The sequence below is a fragment of the Fundulus heteroclitus genome, chromosome 13 (genome assembly GCF_011125445.2).
Source record: "Fundulus heteroclitus isolate FHET01 chromosome 13, MU-UCD_Fhet_4.1, whole genome shotgun sequence".
Taxonomy (NCBI): domain Eukaryota; kingdom Metazoa; phylum Chordata; class Actinopteri; order Cyprinodontiformes; family Fundulidae; genus Fundulus; species Fundulus heteroclitus.
In genome coordinates this window covers 16,933,157-16,959,087 of record NC_046373.1, presented here as the reverse complement: position 1 = coordinate 16,959,087, position 25,931 = coordinate 16,933,157, and the positions used below count along the sequence as shown (strand labels likewise).

Sequence of the window (25,931 nt, the reverse complement as noted above, 5' to 3'; positions counted from 1 at the left end):
ATCTGTGTTGGTGGGAAATTTGTATCGTTCTTTAATCTCCGCCAGGAGCCAGACAACATCGGTCCATGAGCTGCTAATGGCCATTTGGTCACATTTTGGACAACCCTGGTTTAGGACCTAAGCATATTTTTGTGTTTAAATGGCCAGACTTAAATCTAATTGAGAATCTGTGGCAAGACTTTGAAAGACTTGGAAATTAATGTTCACAGATCATCTCCATACAAGCGAAAACGATTGGGTAATATAAATCCATTTACGAAGCCCTTTAGTTAAACTGCGATGTGCTCACATAAAAGGCCATTTCTATCAAAATACAATGCCATCTGTTTTGGCAAAGATCCAAAAAAATGCCTGCTAAGCATCTGGCGAGTGGTTATTAAGATATATTAAATCTAAATACATGCTAAAATCAGTCCTCGTAGGAATTGTGTTAATTACAGCTCAGAGTGCTGGGGGAAAAAACAAAAACAAATAGCTTCAAGAACAAGTTAGCAGTTTTGGGAAAATCTTTACTAGGAAACCAGCTTTAGCCTTTGAGACTGGGAAATATTTGTGAAATAGTGTTTACATGCTGTATACTTATTAAACTTACCAGGGATCTATTAAATATCTAAATACGTGCTGTGAAACTTTAACAGAATTTTTTTAGGATTTGGTTAAAAATCGTCTTAAGATGTGGACATCATCATGAATGGTTGCATAACAGCGCACATGCACACCCACCCACATTTCATGCCCGGAGCAAGTGATTACAAGCAGATAAAAAAAACAAAAGGCAGGCCCCACCAACCAGCATCAAACACCCGAGCCCTCTCAGGGGAACTGTGGGTGTGTGTTTACGGCAAGATTAGCCATCAAGGGGAGAGAGGGGGGGAAGCAGAGAATAGCCTTTATCAAAAATAATCACATGCAAAGTATTCTCACTCATCCTGGGCTGAACGTGGCAAGTGGTAAACACACCCTCTCTCAGAGGAGGAGAAGGGTGCATGGCAGCTGCTCTGCTCACCTTCAGTCTGTGTCAATCATCTTTTTAATGATGCCCCGTTGACGCTGGTCCACACACACACAAACATAAACAGTGGGTATAGACTTTGTCCCGTGCAGGACATCATAGAAGTTGTGTTGTGCCACCTGCCTCCTCCATCCGAGCCAATTACACAGCACAGACATCTGCAGGCTGAGCAGGACAAAAGCGGGGGCTGATGGGCGTCGCAAACTAACAACCAGGTGAGGGACGATTGTTCATCGGCAGCTAACGGCAGCTGTCCGGCACAAAGAGAGACGGCTGAGTCCGAGCTTAAAACACGTCCGCGTTTACCTGAGCTCACAGGTGCTGCAACGTTAAACAGATGTCTTAGAAAAACAGCAGCTCAGATAAACAAGAAAAAAAAATGGAGCTGGTTTTATTGATACAATTATCCATAAACAAAATGTAAAGCATTATATTACATCTAATGCCATCTCTAAAATTGCAACTTTGACGCTGCTATTCTTATGTCAGTAGTAGTCATCACTTTCTGTAAGTATAAAAAGGAAAGAAAAGGTTACTGATGTCTGCTAAAAAAAAAAAATGGCACAATTTCCATGACCAACTGAAGCACTTTCTTTCAGATAATATTATGAAATTTAACTCAACCTTTCAATAACATAGTAAGTTGCAGTACTACTGCTGGTTATGTAGAATGTTGAATGATTAAATATTAAGCAGCAGTGTGCAGCTTTGTCAATTTAATCAAATTTAGAAATAAATTATCTACACTGGTTTACTTATTTATTCTGCATTATGCTGTAAAAAGTATAAGCACTATTCACAATATCTAAAGGTGTTCCCCACCGACCTATTTTAGACCTCATTTTATTCTAGACATAATTAAATAAATTGGAACAAGGGCTTGGTACAACCAAACTACATGTATATGCTGATGACAGTCTTTTATACATTTTGGTGTAAAGGGTACTTTACCACAACAGTTAGCCTATAAACTACACTATAATTTAATCTAATGATATTTTGTGAAATCAGCAATTAATTTATTGACGATCCAATTGAAGTAAAAGACAAAGCATGGAGAAGGTTAAAGAAAGTTTACTATCACCACATGACAAATTTACTGTCACAATATACAGTATATCTCAGTAATAATAAAGAAACCAAATAATTGATCATTGTGCAGTGGCACCCTCCAAAAATCAGCTTTATAGGAAGCCTTACAAGTCACTGCAGTAATTTTAGCTAAAACTGAAATTTGTCCTGAGCTCAAAAATAACAATTTATTACTTTTAATTGTCTATTTATTTTGGTCCATTGTTATAGGTTGGTATATGCATAGAAACGAAAACCACTTCATATAAACACTTGTAAATCTGTGTTTTTTGCCGTTCATGCTGATGATTTGTTAAAGAAGCTTAGACTTAAAATTTACTTTCAATTCCATTTGGAAAAACTAAAGTATTTTCCCTGTGCAGACACAAAGAGGTTTAATAAAAGCTCCTTTCTCTCCATGTTGGTCTAGAGTTACATTACGGTATTCAAATGGATGCTCCTTACTCTGTACTTAAAATTGTGAACTATGCATATCTGTGTTGTAATAAATACAGCATTTCTTATTTACTGCTGCACCTTATAAATGGTATATGAAATGAACCAAAATAGTGTTGGTTTATAGCAATATAAACCACCCAAACTGATTTTTTACACTACAAATCTCATTCAAGAAGTCGTACTCACTAACACCTCCAACATTCATACAAAGGAACACAGACTAGGATAAAACTCACAACTTTTCGATCACAAGACGCTCCTTGTTCCAGAATAACACCCCCAAAAAAAGGATATATTTAAATTGAGACAGAAACAATGCACATGTTGCTGTTCATTACAAAAAAAACCCCAACTAATTAATGTCCCTACTTAACTGTAGTGCCTTCATTCTAGCAGCTATGCTACCAGGTCTGGAATGAAAATGTTAATTTGTATTCAGAATAAAAAAGTAAATTAAGACAACTAAACCTGCCATTTTCTTTCATGCATCAAATCAGTGGATAAAGCTTTACAATACCACCAGTCTTCATATAAAGAAGGGTCTTTTTAAAACTTCTCTGAACAAAAAATTTAATTGCTTTATTAAAAACGGGAAAATATCAGGCAAAAATCCATGTTTTTAGCCTTTAAATAAGATTTGCTGTGTACTTGGAGTCTTTAGAAGAGCAGGCATTTTAGCATAATCTGTCTAGGAGCTGTGTAGATATATTTACATCCTATTTGGGTCATGTTTTTCTAGTTGTATGAACAATAATGTCACGGTATTTGCTGTGGAGCTGCTAAACAAGGTCAGGCACTTTCAGCTTACCAATTTCATGAATCCCCCCTTTTTATGTATTTCACCACAATTTTATAGTTCAAGCTCAAGGATGCTGAGGCTACAAGTTGCCGAGTGAAAATGTTTGGTTATTGGGGGTATGAACACAGCACGCTACAGAAATGGCCGAATGTAGTGGAGTGTAATGCTCTTAGACCTGGAGGGAGTGAGGGGTGTGAAGTGCCTAATTTTCATTTAAAGAAACAGCACCAAAACAAGTTGCTCTTAAAACAGGGGCAAAAGCCAAGGTGTGGGGTAACAATAACGAGAATTTCAAACCAAGGCATTGCAGTTCCACTTTATAAAAGACCAAAACTGAATTATTTTAATGTGAAAAGGAAGGCATTAAAAAGCACAATATGTTCCCTTTAAGATTATAGTAGCAGTGAATTGTACAGGATTTTGCTCTACATATATTTTTTAAATTAACCTTGGTATTATTTTTTAATTCTTTTTTTGTTTTAATATTACTGGTCATGCTTTAATTTAAAACAGTTTTTACACCCGGTATGATCAGGACCCCCTGGAAAAAGGAGTTGCTCCTTCTAAGTGGGACCTCCCTAACTTAATAAAAACTTTGTATTCCATCATTTTTAATAGTGTTTTCTACCCCAGAGAATAGGGGCAGATTTTACATGGTAAAATTTCAAATAGAACAAAACTTGTCCTTTAGAAACAGTCGAGACAGAGTCAGTAATGAGACTGCGGAAAAGATCAGTGAACATGATGCTAATATTATGTCTGCAAGCAAAAAAAGAAAAACACAGTGGGAGCTAAATTTAACTAGACAGAGCGAGACTCAGGCTTTTTACCTGCCAGACGAGATAAATCAGACAGCTCTTTGCTTTTCTAAATATTTACCGCTACATTTAAATCTATTTCTGTTCCGAGTATGCAAGAACAGAGAGGTGCCAAAATAAAGCTGGATCTCAAGTTGAAACCCTGAGACTTTGGTTGCTTAACAGCATCCTCTGACATCTTTATAAGACAGAGCAGGCATCGACTGCATTTTGTTTGTTACCGGCGTCAAAGAGGGGCTTAAAAATTATTTTATGAATTTTGAGACATCGCCTAGTATAACTTGACTTATACATTTTAGTTTTAGCCAACTCACACTTAACCAATATTTATGGTTCCATCCTATGCTCAAACTTTTGAATCACAAATCACTCTGGTTGTTTCTGGACAAAACAAAAGTTTTTATTGTCCGAAATCTTATGTGCGACTCCTAAGGGTTAACAACTCAGGTAGATGGCTTCCTTGAATTCCCGATTTGACTTGAAAGGCTGTCTTCAAGTAACCATAGTTACCTTTGGATCCTGCACAGTTGTTTTGGCGTGTGTGCTCTGATAACCTGCTGTCAGGTCTGATTTGATGCCCAGCAAGCCATACTGGACTACAAAAGAGGGTGTGGAAGAAAAGGCAAAGAGTCTTGAAAGCTTGTCAGGTCTAGAAAAAAAACGTTAGGGATTATGGTCCCCAACTGGGAGCCTATGAGAAGACTACAAAAGAAGGTATTAAGAAAAAAAAATCTAATTCTTTTTTTCTGCCAGAACCATTAAAACAGTAGGAAACTTCACATTATTATCAAAACAAGAAGAAAAAAAGATAGATAAATAAATCCCATAGTAAAAATCCAGAAGTGTTGCGGTTTTTAGTCCAATTTAAACAACAATAAGAAAAATAATAAAAAATTTAAAGGGAACAAACATCACTAGATGAAATTACAACTTTAAAAAATATATGTGAGGTGACACTTTTCTGTGTCAAATGCATATTTCACATCCTAAATCAAGGCTGCAAGAACAGGAATAACAAATTTTACTGAGGCTGAAATCTGAACAAGAGGGTTGGCAGAAAATGAAGGGACAATATAAAATAAAGTTTATTTGATGGCTAAATACAAAATTAAAGAACTTCAATCAAATCAAATATATCCTACATGTGATCAAATTAGTAATTAAACTGGATACATTATGTGAGCTAAATAGTCATAATTTGGGGAGACTAAATGGTAGTCTGCAATTTTTCTTGAAGTATCCCCAAGTCCCCAAGTTTTTGAATAACTGCGCATGCGCAAGACCATCTAACCCGCTCTTCCTCTCCCCAGGGGGATCACGTGAAAGAAATCCCCCGAATCCTCTCTACTCTTATTTCTTTCGATGAGGCCTTTTTCTTCTTCTTCTCATAAACTTGTATGCGGTTTGCTTAACGTGACTCTCAGCCATGTTCAAAGTATACAGTGAGAGCAGCGGAGCTACAATGAACGGCTAAGACCGAAGCTAACCACTAAGCTAACCGGATACATACACATTAGAAATGCGCGTGCGCAGCTAGCTAGCGGATGATAGCAAGGTAAGATCACGTACACTGCCGTTACGTGAGCACGTCAAAAAGTATTAAAAATCAGGTTTAGTTTTTGGGGATAACAGAATATCATGTAGACATTTCCGTCAACATGATTTCAACAGAAGAACAAGCAGGAAAAACGATTATATGAATGACTACAATCATAGTTGCTAAAACAGGCACACAGAGTCCTTAAAAGTAACAGAATCATACTCAGACGTTACAAAACATCCTTACCTTGCTGATGTGAAACTCGAGGCGTCTCATGTACCTCTCAATGCTTTTGATTTGCTGCGAAAAACACAGACGGCCAATGTCACTGGTGCTCAAAACAAAACGACAGCACATGGTATATAGATGTGAAAATGGTGATTCACATATACGAATCAGCCATAACGTTATGACCACTAACAGGAGAAAGAGAGAGCAGGAAGAAAAGCTGGCTACCGGTTATTTCTAGTGTGTAGAGTGGGTATTAGGAAGCACTGAACATGTCTTTCAGTGTAGGGCATTAGAAAAGAAAACTGGCGAGTAAATTAGGCTGGCTAGACAGCTGGTTCAAACCATCTGTAAAACTGCAGCTAATGAGTCATAAGGAACTGAGTCACTTGAGTCTCCTTAGAGTCACCCTCTGATTAAAGAACTAAAGATATCTTTGATCACCAAAGCAAAACTGTCCAGTTTCGATCACCGGCTCACCCTCAACTGTATCCCCTAAACTCAATATCCTTCGGTAGCAGCGGCCTCAATAGTCCTGATTATTGGAGGACGACAAGTCTGAAGTTCTAAATTGGTCTCAAATTATGGTAGGGCCCAATCAAACAGTGGTGGTAAGTGTTTGTCAAGTGGTCATAATCATTTGAATGACTGGTCTAAAAACATGAAACAACAAACAAATTCTAGGACATTTGTGCAATAAAAACACAATATTTTAACTAAACTCAAGTTTAATATATATATATATATATATATATAGTATATATATATATATATATATATATATATATATATATATATATATATATATATATATATATATATATATATATATATATATATATATATATAAAAATCAAACATATTAATATTGCATTTCTCTGCTCAGTTTCTTTCTTTTTCTTAAACACAATCATGTTGTCATTTTAGTATTTCCTTCATATTTTGGGTCTTTGTTCCCCATTTGCTCCACATCTTTACTGTCTAACAACCTACACCGATTACCGTGCTCCATTCTTCATAAAATAATTCACCCAACACACCTCCTCTCCTTTTTAGTTTAACGTCAGCTCTGTTGGCTTACCTTGTCAAGATCATACAGCACTCCCTGGAGAACAACAGAGTTAAGAAAAGAAGCACGTCAAACAATGCTTTTAAAGGAGCAAAGTCATAAAAAAGACATTTTTATATATAATTCAAACCTAATATTTGTATGCATGATGTTAAAATGTTTTCCTATGTCTCACCAGGCGAGAGTTCCTCTTCATGTCTTTCATTAGCGATGTAAGTTTATCCAGCTCTGTTTGATGAACTTCAAGATATTCACTAAGCAGCAGATGAAGAAATTTTGTAAAAAATCTTCACTGATCAAAAGGAAATAACTGAAGAAACTTAATGAAATAGTTACCAGGAATCCAAACATTTCCACATAAACATTTATGTCATCAGTCGCATGTTCCCAGGTGGGATTGTTAAGACTCTACAAAGACTGAATGAACAGGAGAGCATGAGTTACTCACTCCAAGCCTTGTTTGAGTGCCGTGTAAACCTCCTCCAGTCTTTTGGGCTGTGGCTCTCTGGAGCTGCTGCCGGCCTTGTGGCCCGACAGGTGGGGCTTCTTGGGCTTGGACTGAGGCTTCTTCGGGACCGCGGAGTTGCCCATGAAAGAGTTACACCTGCACACACAATGACGTGAACATGGATTTTATATTCTGCCATGAAATTGACTTTAAATGAGGATAAGCTCAAAACTGATGTATAGCTGGGCAATCAGCTGGCCAAAGCGTGAATACAGTGCTGTGAAAAGCCTAGACTCCAGGGAGGACCCAGAACTCGATGGAGGGACTTTATATCACATCTGGCCTGGGAACACCTCGGGGTGCCCTAAAAGGAGCTGGATGATGTTGATGGGAAGAAGGATGTCTGGGTTTCTCTCCTGGAACTGTTGCCCCCACAACCCAGGCTCACATAAGCATAAGACAATGATGGATGAACGGTCATGCCATAGTATCCGAGTCAATTCCGGACTTTGACTAGACATTTTGTTTGACCGTGTTAGAGATGGACTTTCAGGAATGCTTCAGATGATGGTCTAGTGAGCTTCAGGCCACAACCTGATTGACGGACAATTCTCTGCTAGACTTCCATTCAAAACCTTTAGTTCAAAATTGCTTTTATCACTTGAGAAATATCTCTAAATTGGGGGCAATAATTTCCATATCGGACCGGGAGATGATTATTCATGCCTTTATTTCCTCTCCTTTAGATTATTGTCACTCTCTTTATTTGTTTTAACAAACCAGCAGTCTGTCGTCTCCAGTTGGTCCAGAACGCTGCAGCGAGGCTTTTAACAGGAACAAACAGAAGGGTTCACATCACACCGGTTTTATCCTCTTTACATTGGGTACCCGTCAAATTTAGAACAGATCTTAAAATTTTAGTTTTGAATTTTACAGCTTTTAATGGACAGGACCCCTAATAGATCTCAGACCTTTTAATCCCTTACTCTTCTGGCTGTACTATCCGGTCCTCGGGTCAAAATCAAAATCAAAAGGGTAAAAAAAAAGGTCCCCAAGACCTGGTTTGAAACTCTAGGGGACCTGTCCTCCCAAGCTGTAGCCCCCAGACTATAGAACGCCCCGCCCCTGTCTCTCTGTGTGGCCGACTCTGTTGAATCCTTTAAAAATCAGCTGAAGACACTTTTACTTAGACAAGCATTTACTTAAACATATGTTTTTTATGTTATCCTTGTAAGCTGTTCTTGTGATATTTCTTGGTATTTATTACACTCTGTAAAGCATTTTGTGATTTTTACACTGCAAAAATGGAACAAAAAGTAAGTGAAATTTTCTTGAAATCAGTGTATTTTTCCTCGATTGGAGCAGGTAAATAAGACTATTTGCCGATGCAATAAGATTTTTGCACAAAAATAGGAACAATTCATCTCCATCTTATTACCCCTAAAATAAGTATCTTATTTTAGGGGTAATAATACTTATTCCATTGACAAATAGTCTTATTTAGCTCCTCAAATCAAGGAAAAATACATTAATTTCAAGAATTTTTTACTTACTTTTAGTTCCCTTTTTGCAGTGTACCTGTGAAAGATGCTATATAAATAAAGTTTACTTACTTACTTATTTTTCCTAAGAAATCCAGGCTGAGAAGCATCACACTGCCATGATTGCCTATTGGTGTGATGTTTTATTTCTGACATGCTGTGCTAGACTTAGACCAGATGTAAGGGACACGCCATCTAAAACCTTTTTCCTTTAGGCACATCAGTCCACAGAATATTTCTTGGAAAGTCATTGGAAGCATTAAGATGCCTTTTATTTTTTTGCAAATATGAGACAAGCCTTTATGTTTTTTTTTCTCTTTTTTTTTTTTTTTTGGTCAACAGTACCTTGGTGCTGAAACTTTCCCATGTTATTTTTGAATAGTCAATAATTCTGAACTTAACTCAGGCAAGTGATGCCTATAGTCCTCTTTGATATCCTGGATGAGCTGGTGATGCAATCTTGCAGCAAGTTTGGCAGGTTGGTCTCCTCTAAGGCGGATTCCCCAGTGTTTCGTGTATTCTCCATTTGCAGATAACAGGTCTCAATGTGTTTAATTGGAGTGGCGAAACCTTAGAAAAGGCTTTGTAAGATAATCAAGACTTAGACATGTCGATCGTTATTTTCAATGGCTTGCACAGCGTCGGGGCGGTTTAGTGCTGCGTCAAGAAAAGAGCAAGAGCACAGTGATAAATACACGGGCGGCCAATAGAAAGTGGGCCATCTGGCCATCAGCTGGAAAGACCGGGAGGCCAAAATGGAGGGGAAGCTAAAAGGCGCCATGACATCCCTGTACAAACCATTTGATGTAGTTGATATTGCTGCATATGTGAATTCTACAAAGAATTTAATTTAAAAAAATTACGTCAGCTTGTTGTTTAGTCAGGCAAAATCCCTCCTCAGTAAATAGGTTGGGTGTGGTAACGATATGCAGCTCTTCCAAGTTGACTTCACTCTGATTGGCTACTACCACATTCGGAAAACCAGTCAAACGCCCCCCAACACACACACACCTTCCCCCATCCATCTAACGCCTCTCCTCTCGGTGCAACACTCCATTGCAAATCCATTATTATGGTTTTATGGCTGGTTGAAGTGTTTGTGTTGCAGGATGTCGGACAAGCGAGGCCAAGCTGACCAAAGGCTTTATCCTGGCGACACGATTCAACACAGTGGAACCGAAATAAATAGCCACATAGACCGTGCCGCGGTCCAAGCTGCATATTCCGGCGACACAGGAATATCAGCTGTGATTCAGTTCTTTACCACGGTGACTGCTTGCTCTCCTCCAGTCTCTGTGAAGGAGAGCTGGCGGTGACTGCGGAGGACCGCGGTGGAGAGCGAACTCTCACTGCGGCAGAGCTCGCTCTCCCAGGCAGCGAGCTCTTCGGACTTTTCAGTTACAAACACAACTTCCTTACATTTGACAGCATTTAGAAATGAAGTAAACTTACGGGGAATGACAGTGTTGTGGTCGCCACCTTCTGTGTTGGTACAGAAAGTTTTTTTTATCCTTCTTTGAAAACAACGACTTGGGGCGTGCTCCGAAGGTGCAGGAGTAGTGCACACGACCCATATACGGAGCCCTTAGTCCTCGATTCGGCTGACCCGTGTTCGATTCCGGCCTCAGGTCCTTTGCTACACGTCTTCCCCCCTCTCTCAAACCCCCTTTCCTGTCTGTCTACTATATGAAAAAGGAGACACTAGTGCCGTAAAAACCCAGAAAAAAAAAAAAACCAAGACTTGAATTCCCCCACAGGAAACTATCTTCAGTAACGTCCCCACAGACGAACTTCAGCCACTCTTCCGTGATTCTCTCGTCTTTTGGGAGTGAGTGGAACCTTCATGCATTTTTGATCGGACATAGCAGCTCCCCTTTTTAGTAACCGCTGTGAAGTTAGTTTGAGGTTAAATATGGGATATTCGTGCTCCGCGCCTTCAGTGGTGACTGCCTCTTGTTTGAGCCGATACAGAGAGGCTGATCTGGGGCTGCCGTCTGCTTGCTGCTCCGCCTTCCTCCTCTCAAGTGAGAAGGTGCATCAGCTGGGAGGAGGAGGGGAGGGGGGAAGGGGAGGGAGATGGCTGTTAGCTTTATGGTGTGCTCTGATTGGAGAATATGGATTAAGTAGAAAGACAACCCGTTTTCTGATCTGACCATTTTGGAGCAAAGCAACAAAGCTGACCACCCCTGAGCAGGTCCTTTGGTATTCAATTTACACAGAGTTCTGTGCACCCAGAGCCTCTTCTTCCTTGATGCCCTTTTTCTTCCAACTAGCAGGGCTAGTTCTAGCACTTTGCTGCTGACACCAACAAATGACTAGACCCGCCAATCCAGCCAGTGCAGCAAATCGTGTCCTGTCTGAGAAGGCCATTAGTCTCACATTACCAAAACCTAACTTTGCATTTAAAGGCTCAGTAGAGCCAATCAAATAGCATGTAGACCCCAAGATGCCTCCCTGCTCCCAAGATGCCTCTCTTTGCTGTAATTCTCCAGCAAAGAGCGTTGCTGATTAAATGAATTAACCACCTCCTCTCTTTGCACCATGGCAGAATAACCCTCATCCACAATCAAAGCTCCAGTTGTAAATTTTTATTTATTGTTCAGACTGTAGATATAGGCATGTTTCAGCAAGTAGCTATTTTCTTGTAGCCATCTCCTGACTTAAGAAGTTCAAAACACACTTGAACTGAAGGGTTTCAAGGATTCAAGGATTTCTAAGTACGGGACAAAACCTGAGAGACAGAAGTCTGTAATTCAGCAGACAACCCAGTACAGAACCGCACTGTGGATTGAGAAGAAATATGAGTGAACATGATGAGCAGATACAGCGGACCTTTTCAGGCAGACATTGCATAACCTTACTTACATAAATCTGAACCAAGTCAACATATAACCCCAACTTCATTTCCCTTTTAAACCAGTATGTTATCTATGAGCCAATTTATACTTTCAGGGAATCTTAGCTCTGCAGAATGCACTCCAAACCCTTTATAGCTCAATAAAATGTTGTTATATTAATGACCCAAATGGTTTACTTACTTCTTATCAATTCATATTCAGATAAAGTGACTAATGGAGAACTAATACATGCAGATAAAACATGCAGTGTCAAGCTAATGTATTCTAAGACACAGAATTTGTTTTAAACATAAAGCTGCATGCCAAGCAACTTTGTGCCACTGTTTAATATTTGTATAACCTCTATAACATTTGATGCTTTTTGCTGGTTTGTTTTAAAAGTTTGCATAACAAATGTGGCAGATCATTTTCTAGAACCAGAGTTCACATCTCTGCCCTGAATTATCTTTGCATTAGTACGTAGCACACATTTACAGACTAAAGAGCTGCCTCACATTTCTTTCAGTTCTCCCATTAATCCATTTTAGGTCAAGCTCATCTTGCCCACTCGAGGTTTTTAAAAGCACCACGGATTTAGCCAACAAATGACCTTTCCTCCATCGCGACCAAATGATCCAAGTGTCGTTTTGGGGACACCGGAGCAACTGATTCCAGAGCTGGATGAGTTGGAACGTGCAAGTGAAAGCTGCCACAAATCTAGGGCAGCACTAAATAAAACTGCTGTTTAGCCTTGGGGTCAAATGAGCTGCAGCGCAAAAGGCTTCTTGATGGAGACGCGCATAGAAGCATGCACATGCACACATACCACAATTTCTATGCCACCTAATACATCTTATTTTGCACCCTTGCACAAAAAGAGCAACGTCTGTCGGACAGAGGCATGAATACCTGTAAATTATGCACACGGGTCCACGCATGAACATCCTGTGTTATTACCAACAGAGCCACTCGTACAGACTGCGACACATCCAGTGGCTTCAGAGGCCATATCTCTGCAGCTTTCCACTTCACTCATTATCAGAGTGTAACTCGTCTGCCACCGCGGGTCGCCCACACACTTGAGTCATTCCAACAAATCATACCATTCAGTGTCTAAGAGGAGAGAAAAGAGAGCAAGAGCATTTTCTAATGGGTTTTCTCAGCAGGACCAGGACTGCTGGAGACAAGCGAAAGGATAAGATTGTAAAAGAGAAATTTGGGAAGGGATTATATTATTCTTTAGAAGGATAAGTCAAAGGGAACAAAAGGGAAAAAATAATTATCTTTAAAAGACTTGTTTATCTCTGACATCTCTGCAAAAAATTCAGTAACCAGTTTTCTCCTTTCATATTCTTCACTTTTCGGACGGAATGATGGATGGACAACTACAGTTTTAACACAAACAGATAAGGGATGTACAACGTATCCAGATATTTTCTCTTTAAAAAGAATTTCCTCCCATCTAATTCAATACTTTTTCAAACTTTTACAGAAAGTGTAAAACCCTGAAAAAAGAACATGTCGGGACATTTTGGGCCCATTTTACAGAAAACTGAAAGGGCTATGAGTAAAAATGTCTAATTTATACAAGGCCAGATGGGATAAATAGTCCTTCAATAGATTTCTGGGTCCTTATCGGGGTGTCCTCCTAGTTGGACGTGTCCAGAAAACCCCCAAAGGGAGGTCCCAAGGGGGCATCCAGATCAGCTGCCCAAACCACCAACACCAGCTCCTTTTGATGCAGAGAAGCAGTGGCTCCACCTTGAGCTCCTCACCCCATCTCTAAGGCTAGGCCAGACTTTAACACTCATAACCGAGTTCAAAGCCCTGTATAATTTCTCTGCACATCCACTGTGTTCAAAGAAAAAAGAAACCAATGTAAATTATTTGGGTTGTTTTGGGGTCACAAATGCAAAGTAAAAATATTTCTCATTTGAAAAACCATGACCGACAGAAGCAGCTCCGTTACATCTTCTCGACACAGTGATAATTCGCCAGCGATGTCAACGCAGCGGCACGACTGTTTATGCAGATTACTGAGACTTTTCATCTTCTCCCGCTGTTGAAGCCATCTCCCTCGACAGGTTTGATGCTATTCTCGAGCATTATTCTTCTTCTCTAATGAGCCGTGCAGATGCACGCAGACACAGAATTGCAAGCAGACTCGTGCCCTTAGATTTACCCCTTTGCATCTGCACATGTTACAAGACCTCAAGAAACTTACAGCAGGCTAAAAGTTCCCTGAGAGGGAGCTGTGTGCTAAGTTAGGGTTGGATAAGCTAATAAATAGCGGCTCATGAAGTCGATCCTTTAAAAACAGCACTTGAAGTTGTTTCCAAGACAGCTAGAATCATTGATATTAGCAGCAGACTCCTTCCAAAAGGAAACCCAAAGGGGTTTCTTTATAGCAACCACAATATTTAAAAAATGCAGCAAAACCTTGTTACCAGGACGTAAACATTATCTTAAACATGCACATCTTATTCTGATCTGTTGATTCCGTTACTAATTATCAAAATCTGACACTTTAGCACGACTGATGAATATTGCTACTTTCCTGTTGTCCATGACTGTATTAGTAACATTTATGCTTTCATGCATATTTAAAACTAGCTAAAGTTGACTAAATGCTTTAAATCAGGGAAGAATAACAACAAAATAATCAAAATATAATTAGTAAAACAACGTCAACAAAACATCTGATTGATTAAAGAACCACATTAAATAAGAAAAAATGTTTATATAAGCAGATATTTGAATATTTACATCATCTGTTGATGTAAATATTAAGGCAGAGCTGCACAATATATTGAATTCCTATCACAATTTCAACGTATGCATTACTTGGAAGGCTAAAATAGTTTTGTTGCCATGCATTTAAACATTTAAAAAGAAATTTAAAAGATTATGTAAGCAAAAAAAAAAAAAAAAGATACATAAATGGATGTAAATCACTAACTTACCCCAGACCTGTATATTTTTTTATTAATGTTATAGATTTTTTTTTAAATACGGGACTTTGTCCATATTGTGAGTTTTGTGGCTCTCCTCTTACCGAGAGCGCCGCTCCTGCAGAGTGCTGAATCCGGCGAATGACTGGCTCCGTATGATGCCGTTGGGCCCTCCGGGGGAGTGGGTGCCGGCCGCCATGATCTCCGGCACGCGGGAAGAAACTCCTGCAGGAGACACAGTAACGGTTCTTTTCAGCTTAAACAAGAATACAAGGTAATGGTCCATATTGCGTGACAGCACAACAGAACCAACTGCGTACACACAAACGTCAGAGAGGAAGAGGGTTGCAGAGTCACAACACATTTCTCAGGTAAAAACTCCAGACTTTTCCAGACTCAATCTTCCAGAGATCCCGGTCTGGTGCGACTGCTTTAAAATATGAAATACTTTATTCACTTTAAGGCAGCTATTTTTACAACTGACAGGCTTTCAACACCTTAAAGTAAGAGGGAAGAAAAAAAGAGAGCGAAGGATGGATGAGAGGCACACATAGAGGTAAGGAAAGGAGCATGGGCACAAGGGAAGGAAGCAGGGGGCAAAGAAGGAATGACAATAGCAGAGACAACAAAGTCTGGAGAAACAAATATTTCTTCACATCATTTGATTTTTCTATATTTTTCCAGATCTAAAAAATAGTGAAATGGCATTCTATACTTTTTCATGTTTGTCCAGACAGGGTATGAACCCTGAGGCTCGTTGTTCAGTGCAGCGCAGGATTGGGTAGTGTCGGTGATGCTCAGCGTGTGGACGAGTGGCGTTCAGAGCCTGCGCTAACACGCCTTGACCTTCTTCAGGCCTCTTCGTCACCACATAGATACAAAAACACACGTCAGCCGTTAACTGCTGCGCCTCAGGCAGGCCTCACACTCCCAAACCTCGAGTCACCTTCCATCAGCTGTGCAGCGAGTTTACATCTGAACTGAAGACGATGTGCAGTTCACCAGACTGACATCTGTTCACAAAGTATTTACAAGCACACCTGACAGTTTCTAAGGGTAGATTTAGTCGTTTGTGCAAAAACTCCACAAAAGCTGCGTTATCTAACCAGTCCCTCTTGGAGCTGAAGCACCTTTTATCACTGTGTCTATATTTACAAGCAGTGGATTTCGATGCCTTTTTTTTCTTTTTCTTAAAGGAGAAGATGGAGAAAGCAGCGTGACTGACACGGACGCTTGGGGAGCGAGCTGAAAATAGACAGCGGAGCCTCCAAATATAGCCGTCAGATAATGATGAGGCAAAGATCAGATGCCCAAAGAGAGTTGTCTACCGAGACAACTAAATCACAGCTTCAACCGCAGCGGAACGACTTTTAACGTCTAAATCGTTGCGCAAGTGGCAGGAAGTGGATAATTCAAACTCCGAAAGAAGTCGGAAACGGGAGCAGGTCAACTTTTCCAAAAAAACACCAACAAGTAAATGATACAGGAACACAACTGTGATTTTTTTTTAATCTGAAAAGTGTGGTGTACATTTGAATTCAGTACACTGACACCCCTAAATAAAAAAACACAGTGCACCCAATTACTGGGAGATGGCTACTGTGAAGCACATCTGAGTGCAGTTTAACCTCAATATAAAGTCAGCCTTTCTGTGAACACCTCAGAGGTTTGTTGGAGAACAATATTCAACAAACGGCATCATGAAGACTGGGAAACACAGCAGATAGGTCAGCTCTGGAGTTCTGGAGAAGTTTCTAGCAGGGTTAGGTTTTGCATTACAGAAATTGGTCCTTTCTTAAAGTCAATTGGAAGCCCACGCTGCAGTTTTTCACAGGCCATGCAGGAAGTTCGGCAAACAAGGAGAACAAACAAACACTTTGAACTACGCGTAAATCACCAGGTTTGAGGAGGAACCCCGGCATTACACAATAGCTTAAAAAAAAACACTCCTAACCTGACAAGCCAGATTAATAATGTATAGCACATGCACTGCAAAAACTGAACTAAAAATAAGTAAAAATTTTCTTAAAATGAGTGTATCTGTCCTTGATTTGAGGAGGTAAATAAGATGATTTGCCAATGGAATAAGATTTTTGCACTTAAAATAGGAAAAACTTATCTCCATCATCTTATTTCAAGTGCAGGATGTCTAATTATCTTATTTTAGGGGTCAAAATACTTATTCCATTGGCAGATAATATCATTTACCTGCTCAAATCAAGGACAAAAACCCACATTTTAAGAACATTTTACTTATTTTAAGGTCTGTTTTTGCAGTGTGTTCTGCACATTATTAATCTGGGCCAGCTCTCATCGCAGCCGTTCGGGGAAAGGAGATGCGTAGATTCAGCAGAACTTTCCGAGCTGATTGGGTGAAGCGACACCTAGTGCCCGCCTACCAAAGGTTACAAATCACAGTATCAAATGAAAATGTAAGCAGCAGGCGCCATGAGAAACCAGAAGAATGTAAGCTAGTCAAGGCATTACTTGCTTGCTCTACTGTCAAAGTAGAAATCGTGGATTGTTTCCAGGTCTCCCTTGCAAAAGAGATTTTTAATCTCAATGGGTATTACCTGGTTAAATAAAGGATAAATAAAAACACAAAAAGATGTGATGGCAGCAGCTACCCCTGCATCCTCTTGCGCTGCCATGTTTGTGTTGGTTTGGCTCAGCAGCTCTTGCTTTTGTCACAGCGGTTTGTTCCGCCTGAAAGCATAATGCTGCAGCTTGATTGACCGTTGTAGTATTATTAGTCTTAGTTTTCGGTTCGGTCGCAAACGGTTGAAGCGGGAGCGGTGGGAGAGACGGATTCTCGTGTGTTTCTGAATGCGCAAATGCAGCTTGCAGGTTAAAACACACCGCCTCCATGGTCAGACACAGTGATGGTGGCACCATGCTCTGGGAGGCTTTTCTCCAACAAGAAAAGGGGAGCTAGTCAGAGCTGGTAGCTAGATGAATGGAGCTTAACACAAAATGTTCCTTAAAAAAAAAAAAAAAACAGTTAGAGGCTTCAGACAACTTGAGACTGGGGCTTAGGATCACCTTCCATCAGGACTGCAACCCAAAACATAGAGCCAGAGCTACGTGGCAGCGGTTTAGATGTCCAAGTCTAGTTCTCGAGAGCTACTATCCTGCAGCTTTTAGATGCATCCAACACGACCGAATCAAATGGCTGAATTCCTTTATCAGCATTCGGTCTGCAGAGGTCTGGTAAGGAGTCATTCATGTCATTCAGGTGTGTTGGAGAAGGGACGCTTCAAAAGATGTAGGATGGTAGCTCTCGAGGGCTGGACTTAGTTTGGATTAGGGGTACATACTCGTGCTGAGAATTTGTGCCCCCCCCAAAAAAAGAGGCAATATTTTCAATTTCTAGACGTGCAAAGCTGGTGTAGACATACCCCATATACTGCCAACTCTAATTGCACTACAAGTTGCTGGTCTATCACATAAAATCCCACTGAAATAGTAATTTTTTTGATTCCAACATCAATGCTAAAAACGGTACAGGCATACATTTTATTGATCTCATTTGAAACCAGACGACTCTGCTGCTCCTGAGAGAAATTAAAGCGTGACTGCCAAAGCCATCACATGTTTGAAACCGTGCCCTCGGATAGCCTGACAGCTTTATTTCAGCTCAAACAAACCGATGAGGCACTTCGCTCCGGAAAGAGGAAACACATGACCACCAGGCCGTGGCTAGATAATCAGCAAAATGATCAGCATAACTGTGCTAGGGGGATTTTATTTACGCTCATTTTGGTAAATTTGAGCGGTTCAGTGTTGTGCTTCATTAAAGGTTACCGTTTCGGAGGTCTAGACTTACTTACACACAACCAAAAAAAAAAAACAACAACAACATTTACTGTAGGTTTTTAAATCTCCAGAAAGTGCAGGAAGCAATAAAGTAAGCACAAATCTAACCGTCATATGATATGAAAGGATTTTAGTGGCACTGAGAGAGAGAGAGAGAGAGAGAGAGAGAGAGATGCATCAAATCTGATGAAACCCTATCCAACATGCCAAAGAATCAGCTCTTCTGAGTCAGCTCTTTGTTCTGACACAATCTACATAAACCATCCCACCGAGTTTCCAGTTAAACAACTTTACAAACATGGTGGCAGCAGGAAAAACACTGAAGTTTTTTTTTTTCATCCTTTTTCAGGCTGGCTGTGGGGCCCTGAGTTTCAACAAACCCGGCTTTCTCCTCCTTGTCTTTATGTCCCCAGACAAGACAGACAAGCCCCATGTGGGGGGCAGGGCGAGGCTTGCGTTATCATGCAAATGCAAGCTCGTACGCTCACAAACGCGCGCACACACACACAATCACCATCCAAGGCACTATAACTGATTGAGCAATCCACCTGATATCATCAACATTGGGTCTGAGCGGCAGACAGAGTGAAACACAAAGACTCGACACGGGGGCCAAGGAAAGACGAGCCGATTTGAAGTCGCAGAACAAAAGGGAGGACTTTGGACGGATGATTCCATGGCTAATAATAGCAGAGAGATCTCTTAAAACACAGAGGACCTCAGCAGCAGCGATGCATCAAATCAACCATCATGATCAATGGTTTAAAAAAAAAAACAATAACAAAAAAACTGTTTTACCCTTTGGAGAAACCCAAGAATGGATTTTATTCAGTTCTCTATCAGTTTTTTATTTAATGGTTGGGGGACACTGTAATTACAGTAGTGCTGTGCAAAACTACTCATCAACTCAGACATCGATTGTTATTTTATCAGAAACGTTGTTAAAACTACACTCTGCATGTCAATATCTTATTTAGAAGAACTTTATATACTGCAGTAACATGTGTAAGTAAGTGCCTTACACATGTAAGGCACTTACACATTGTTAGGATATCAACAAGGTCAAGTGGAACGAGCTGTTTATCCCAGAACTGCATGGCACACTTAGATGGCACTGACCCAAAAGATTGGCACATATCTATCAGATACCACCCTGGAGGTGACGCAGCTTCCCTGCTGATGTCACAGTTTGGATGTGTACCGCCCTTGTATGGGTGTGTCCCGAGATCCCTTTATAATGTTTGCGTGATGAGCACTCGAGGCCTCCTGCCGATCAGGGGCCCATCAGCGCTGGTGTGACTGTAACTATTTCTCTGTCTTTACCTAGATAAAATATAACTAAAAGCATACTTGTCTGTTTTATGCGTCCTACATTCAAGGTAAAAAGTAAGTGGGAGTCGCCTGACTGGGTAAAACGAACTGGGTCCACCGAGGGTGCTTCACCGTAGTCACGGCACGGTGAAACAGTAACAAAATGGTGTTTCCACCCGGACCCAAAGGACGACATACCACCTTCCGTTTTTTCGGTCAGGACGTCATTCCGGAAGAAAAACACACAGCTTGCGGCCGCAACAAAAGGTAAGGAGATTTCATTCATCTCCTAGTGTCTTTTTCTTCCTGGAGGGCCGACTTTTTGTATTTCTAAAGGCAGAGAAAGGTTTGAGGATAATTGTTTGCAAACGTGTCGATAAGAATTTGGGATTTGCGTGCGGTCACAGAGGTGAGAGTCCGGGAATCCTTGGCCAGGGTTCCGAAAATACTGTGCACCTTGAGAATTTAGGGTTTAAAAGGTCCCCTTGTTAGGCACAGAGGAAAATACGTGTTCCTCTGTGCGTAGCATAAAAGCGGCCATTCTGACAGACACGCCTGTACGCGTGGCTTCTTAAACATCGTGTAGCCTAGAAAATGTGGGTTTAGAGCTCCCTTATTTTCCGCGAGGACGAACATAAAAATCTTCGTCTTTGCGGTAATATAAAAGCAGCCTTTTTCGAAAAACGAGCGCGTATGAGACTGAGAACACGCGTGGCTTCTAAAACATCGTGTAGCCTAGAAATTGTGGGTTTAGAGCTCCCTTATTTTCCGCGAGGACGAATATAAAAATCTTCGTTTTTGCGGTAATATAAAAGCAGCCTTTTTCGAAAAACGAGCGCGTATGAGATTGAGACCGGAGGTACCTACAGAGTTAACTAAAGATTGGCCAGAGAGAGTGTGAGTGTGTATGTGTGTGTGTGTGTGTGTGAGACACGTTATTGTCATTAAGCCGTGGAAGTGAAGTGAAGGGTAAGGGCCTTCTCATCCTGAGTACACTGGCTCATTGAAACTGCCGTGTAAAAACACAATAATAAGGCATATAGGAACATAATAAGTTTTGGTGTCTGAGAGATAAAAAATAAGCTCTCATTGGACCGGGGTCAGGACGCTGTCCCAGCAGGTTGGCCAAGACGTGTGAATGCTGGAATGGCTGAGAATCAGGCAGAAAATGAGCTCCAGGGGGGTTCTTTAGGAACACTGCTGGAGACAGGAAAAAGGAGCATAATGGCAAACTTCCCACACAAAGATGCTGAAAACCATTTAAAACAATTTGAGGAGTGGTGTGAAAAAATGAGGAGAGACGGGGTTTTTGGTGATACAGAAGGGTCACCACCAGAGGCCAAAATGTGCACTTACTATTTACAGATGTTAAAAAATAGATTAGCCCTAGCACAAGTAGAAACGGGTGATGCAGGTGAGTTTGCTCGAGAAAAATACCAAAAAGAGGAAATCAAAATAGCAGGCTTGATAAAACTAACTGAACTGTATTTCAGCATGTGCTTCTCAGGCCTCGACAAACAACAAGAGAGTGAAAATCTGCAGGGGGTAAGGGAATCATCTTCTTTCAAACAAGAAGGTAAGTACACAACTATGCAAAACAATCTGCATGGTGATAAGGGAGAACTGTTATCCAAGGCCAGGAGTGAGGTGACTTCATCAGACCCTTCGGTGCAGGTGCCTGGTATGGTGTTATGTGGGGGACAGGTAAGCTGTGACGTAAGACCCAGATGTAACCTGCATTCTAGCGAAACTGATCTTTCTTTACCTGCAACAAAACAAAGTGTGCAACTGCCATTGTTTCAGACTCACAGTGCTACAGGACAGGTGAATGCAGCTGTTTACAGCCCTCTTTCATGTGCTGACAACGTTCATCTGAGGCACATGTTCCCTGATCCCAGAAAAGGGGCGCACCTTTGGATCAAAGCATTCGTGGAGACTTTAAGCGGGTATGTATTGGCTATTGGTGATGTGAGGACTGGCTTATCAGCATACCTGGAACCACAAGAGGTACATGAGGTTGAAGTCTCTGCTGGAACGGACGTACTAGGAACAGCTGCCCCTCTGGCCCCGGTGGCACAGCAACTTTGGAGCACACTGAGGGCGTTTTATCCGGTAAGTACGGATTCTGCCCTTTTAAACGACACTACACGTTGTGCAGGGGAGTCGGCTTCAGCATATGTGAACAGAATGTTGAAAGTTTGGGAAAATCACACAGGCTTTTGCCCGTTATCAGTCACGCTGCAGCAACTCTTTAAACAAGCAATGTTAAAGGGCCAGGTACAGGATGTTAAGCAGAACATGTATAGAATGGTTGCGAGTTATGATATGCCTTTAGATCAATGGATGGCAGCTTTGGTTCATCAGCTGGATATAGATGATAAAAACATGAAGCAACTTAGCAGTGATATACAGAACTTAAAACAACAACTCGTAGCTGAACAGCTACAACAGCTGAGAGACAATCAAAGTAAAAGGAGGAGGAAGAAGAAGAATGTTGCAAAAGCTCAGATGGTTATGGCCCCGACACCTGTGTTTGGTTCAGACCAGTTTGTGGGATCCCTCCCTCCAGAAGTACCATTTCAGATGTATCAGAGTCCTCCATGGGGACAAATTCCCAGCAGAGATACACAGCAGTACAGAAATCATAGAAAGGGACCAACCAAAGGTTATGATGTGCCCTTGTGCTGGACGTGTGGTTACCCAGGGCATTTTGAAAGAAGCTGCCCTAACCGTCGTTAGGATCTGACCAGCCCTTCCTCCCTGTCAGAAGTAAAGGCCTGCGTGTGTTTGTTTGTCTGAATGTCGTCAGTTTCTATGTATCTGTATGTATGTAACTGTATGTAACTGTACGTATGTATGTGTCGTTTGTAACTAAACGTTCTTCTGTGTGAATTAATTAATTCGGTTAAAAATTATTGTTCATGGTTTCAAGATGATCATTTGTTTTGGGAGAACTGCAGCTCCGTAATTCAAATGACATTTTGAGCATGGACTAGGTTAACAAAAAGGTAAAAGTAAGAGAGATTTAAATAACAAAGTTTGTTTTTTTTTAACATTAAATATCTGGGCAAATTAAATTGTTACACTGAGATATGCTAACGTGTCTTAAACAGAAAATATCCCAGGGCTGTAAGAAATACTTGGGACTGGGGATAAAAGTTTTTGTTGTTTGGAGCTTAAATATGCAGTACAGCAACCAGAGGCGTTAGGGCTGTATTCAGTTATGCTATTAGATTGCGTTTGGCTTGTGTTTGTCAATGAATTCATGACAGCTGAAATAATAACAGAGAAAAAGTTTTTATATTGTAATTTTAGAACATTAATAAAATGGCAAACAGCATATGGGGAGCATATGGGAGAATGTTTGGGAGAAAAGGATTTTACAGCTGCCTAAAAAGAAGAATTTAAGAGCACTAAGATATACATGATTTTTGATTTAAATAGATGAGACAAACTGCTTTAAACAGACTGTATGGGACTAAATATGGTTGCTTTTCTAAGGGTTCGGTATTAATTTATTTTATTTCTTTTTACTGGGGATTTGAATGCAGCTAATGAGAAATTTTGAGAAGTATCACAAGGCCACATTAAGCATGTCATCGGTTACAAAAGCATCTGATGTTATTAGTTATGCTGAGCTGAGGCAAGCCTCAGAGGGTCAGTTTAACCTGAAGCAGGACAAAAGATATGATAAACAAATCTGACCATGATGTAAACATCTGAATGTTATGGCAAGGCTGGGTCTGTGTGTTCTAGCCTGGGGGCACGAAAACTATGTCAGAGGGAAAAAATAAAATAAAGCCAGCTTTTGAAGGGATTCTACTTCTAATCTCTTTGTTTTTGGGTAGCCTTCTCAATATGCTTACGAGAAAACACTTATTTACAGAAAAACACTAGAAGCTCAAAAAACTAAAAGAGAAAATCATTGATTAAAGTTTCACCCTTGACCAATTTAGATTGAAAAGTTATATATGAATAAAAGTATTACTAACAGCAAATACACATGGTCAAAGGACCAGAAGGATATCAAAAAGTACGTCAAAAACCTATGTCATATTGTAATAGACATAATTGTGCTCCTTGGAAGACAATTTTGTTTGTTTTTGTTTGTTAATTTCTTTTGTTTTTGTTTTCTTTCTGTTGGAGGGGTTCTGAACGGAGTTCAGGGGAAAGGTGAGGAATAGATCTAATTTCCCAGGATCAGCAGAACAACATCACGTTAAAGTGACACTAAGGGGACCAGGGTTTTAACTACATGCTATTAACACTCTTGTTTTTCTCTGAGTTATTGCTTTCAGAATAAAGGAGACGCCACCTTTCTGCCAACGGGGGGCTCTGAGGAGACAGTGCGGTAAGGAGTTATAATCAGATTTGGACACTAAATTATACTTAGTTTTGACTGAGGAGATCTTCCGGCAGGAAAGGTGGTGTCTTAAAATTGTTTGTTGCTTTCTGCTATTAACAGCTCTATCTTTCTGCTTCTTTTTCTTTGCAAAGAAACCTGGTCAATATGATAGGGATGTGCTAACATAGAGATTTAGTCTCATTTTAGACATTCTCAGATGCGAGAGAATACAGAAACAGTGCCGCAGTGCCATGGGGGCTGATCCTTGGGACAAGGAGAAAAAGGTGATGTACTTGACTCCTGCCTAATCCAGTTTTTAATCAAAAAAAAAAAAAAAAAAAAAAAAAAAAAAAAAAAAAAAAAAAAAAAAAAAAAAAAAAAAATCAGTAATTTTTGCAGAAGCTGCATAGAGGTTTAATGGGGAATGTGATGCTACAAAGTTAAGAGAAATGTTTTTTATTAATGAACTTATACAAAGAGGTTGAACTGTCTGTAAAATATTTTGCTTGGATAAATTTTTAAGGGATCAAGATCTGGGGTAAAGGTGAAAAACTTCAAGAATAATTTTGTTTCAGAGGGAACGATGTGGTTGATTTTGTTTTGAGACAGTTTTCTTGTAATTTTTGTTTTGATTTTTTCTTTTCAACTTATTTACACTACACTACGGATGAAGATAGACAATTCTTGTATTGGACAATTTGATTTTGGACAAAATCCATATTGGCAAAATGCTGGCAGAATTCCTTGTGGTTTCAGACACAACGATTGGAGAAAGAATATTCATGGACAACGCTCGTCCTGGAACGATGTTGTGGTACTGAACTGAGACATGAGGACTGAAAATGGACAACTAATTGCGGGGGCAAAGACAGAGGCATCGGATAACCTTCAATGGACCGCAACACGAAACAAAGATGAGTTGGCAGACACCCCTTCTGCATTTCACATCAGATTTTCCTGCACATAATTAAAACACGAAACACACATTAGAAACATACACATTGGCGGATGCGCTTAGAAAAAAAAAAAAAAAAAAAAAAAAAAAAACTTTCAGATTAAAAGCAATCAGGATTATTATTAAACCCCTAGGATGTTAATTGTTTTAAGTCAGAGCTGTTATTAGCGAGCGATAAGAGGGTCAAACGCATTCGGACAAGTGGTACTGGTCTGGAAACAAAGCTGGTAGAGATTTTGGGCCGCTGATAAGAAGGATTTTCTTTTACTTTTCTAACAAGGTTTTTATTTAAATCATTTAAAATACATATAAATATGTTTTGGAATTTTATTAACCCCACAAGGGGTTTTGAAGTAGATTCAAAGAGGCACCTTTAAGATACAATAAGCTTCATAAAATACATCATGCATGAGAAGAAATAGGGGGGAACCGCTAAAAGACATCCATTTTGCACCAAAAAATTAAGTTACGGTATGAGAGCATAGAGCAGCTTAAGTAATTATGCTAAACCTAAAAGGTTTGACAACTTATATTGGGGATTACATAGAGGGGCCGTCTAAGCGTAAAAGGAAAGTGGATAAGAACAATGTATGCTATTACATCAATGGGCGATAATTATGATCATGAAAAAACTAGTGGGCGAAAAAGTTAAAGTAGGCATTACAGCAACAGTTAATAGCATAAACAAATGACCTAACGAGTGAGCAAGCTAATTTTTCAATATAAGCAGA

General features: G+C 40.1%; 1 protein-coding gene across 1 annotated transcript in view; it reads right to left on the bottom strand.

Annotated features, from left to right (window-relative positions):
• ripor2 (RHO family interacting cell polarization regulator 2) overlaps window positions 1-25,931 on the bottom strand; it is a 130,948-nt gene that overhangs the window by 51,211 nt on the left and 53,806 nt on the right. The window contains exons 2-6 of the mRNA XM_036145231.1: window positions 14,878-14,998; window positions 7,445-7,600; window positions 7,172-7,250; window positions 7,009-7,032; window positions 5,946-5,999 (exon numbers count right to left, since the gene is read on the bottom strand). Coding sequence (XP_036001124.1) covers window positions 5,946-5,999; window positions 7,009-7,032; window positions 7,172-7,250; window positions 7,445-7,600; window positions 14,878-14,998 — 434 coding nt within the window. The remainder of the gene's footprint in view (window positions 1-5,945; window positions 6,000-7,008; window positions 7,033-7,171; window positions 7,251-7,444; window positions 7,601-14,877; window positions 14,999-25,931) is intronic.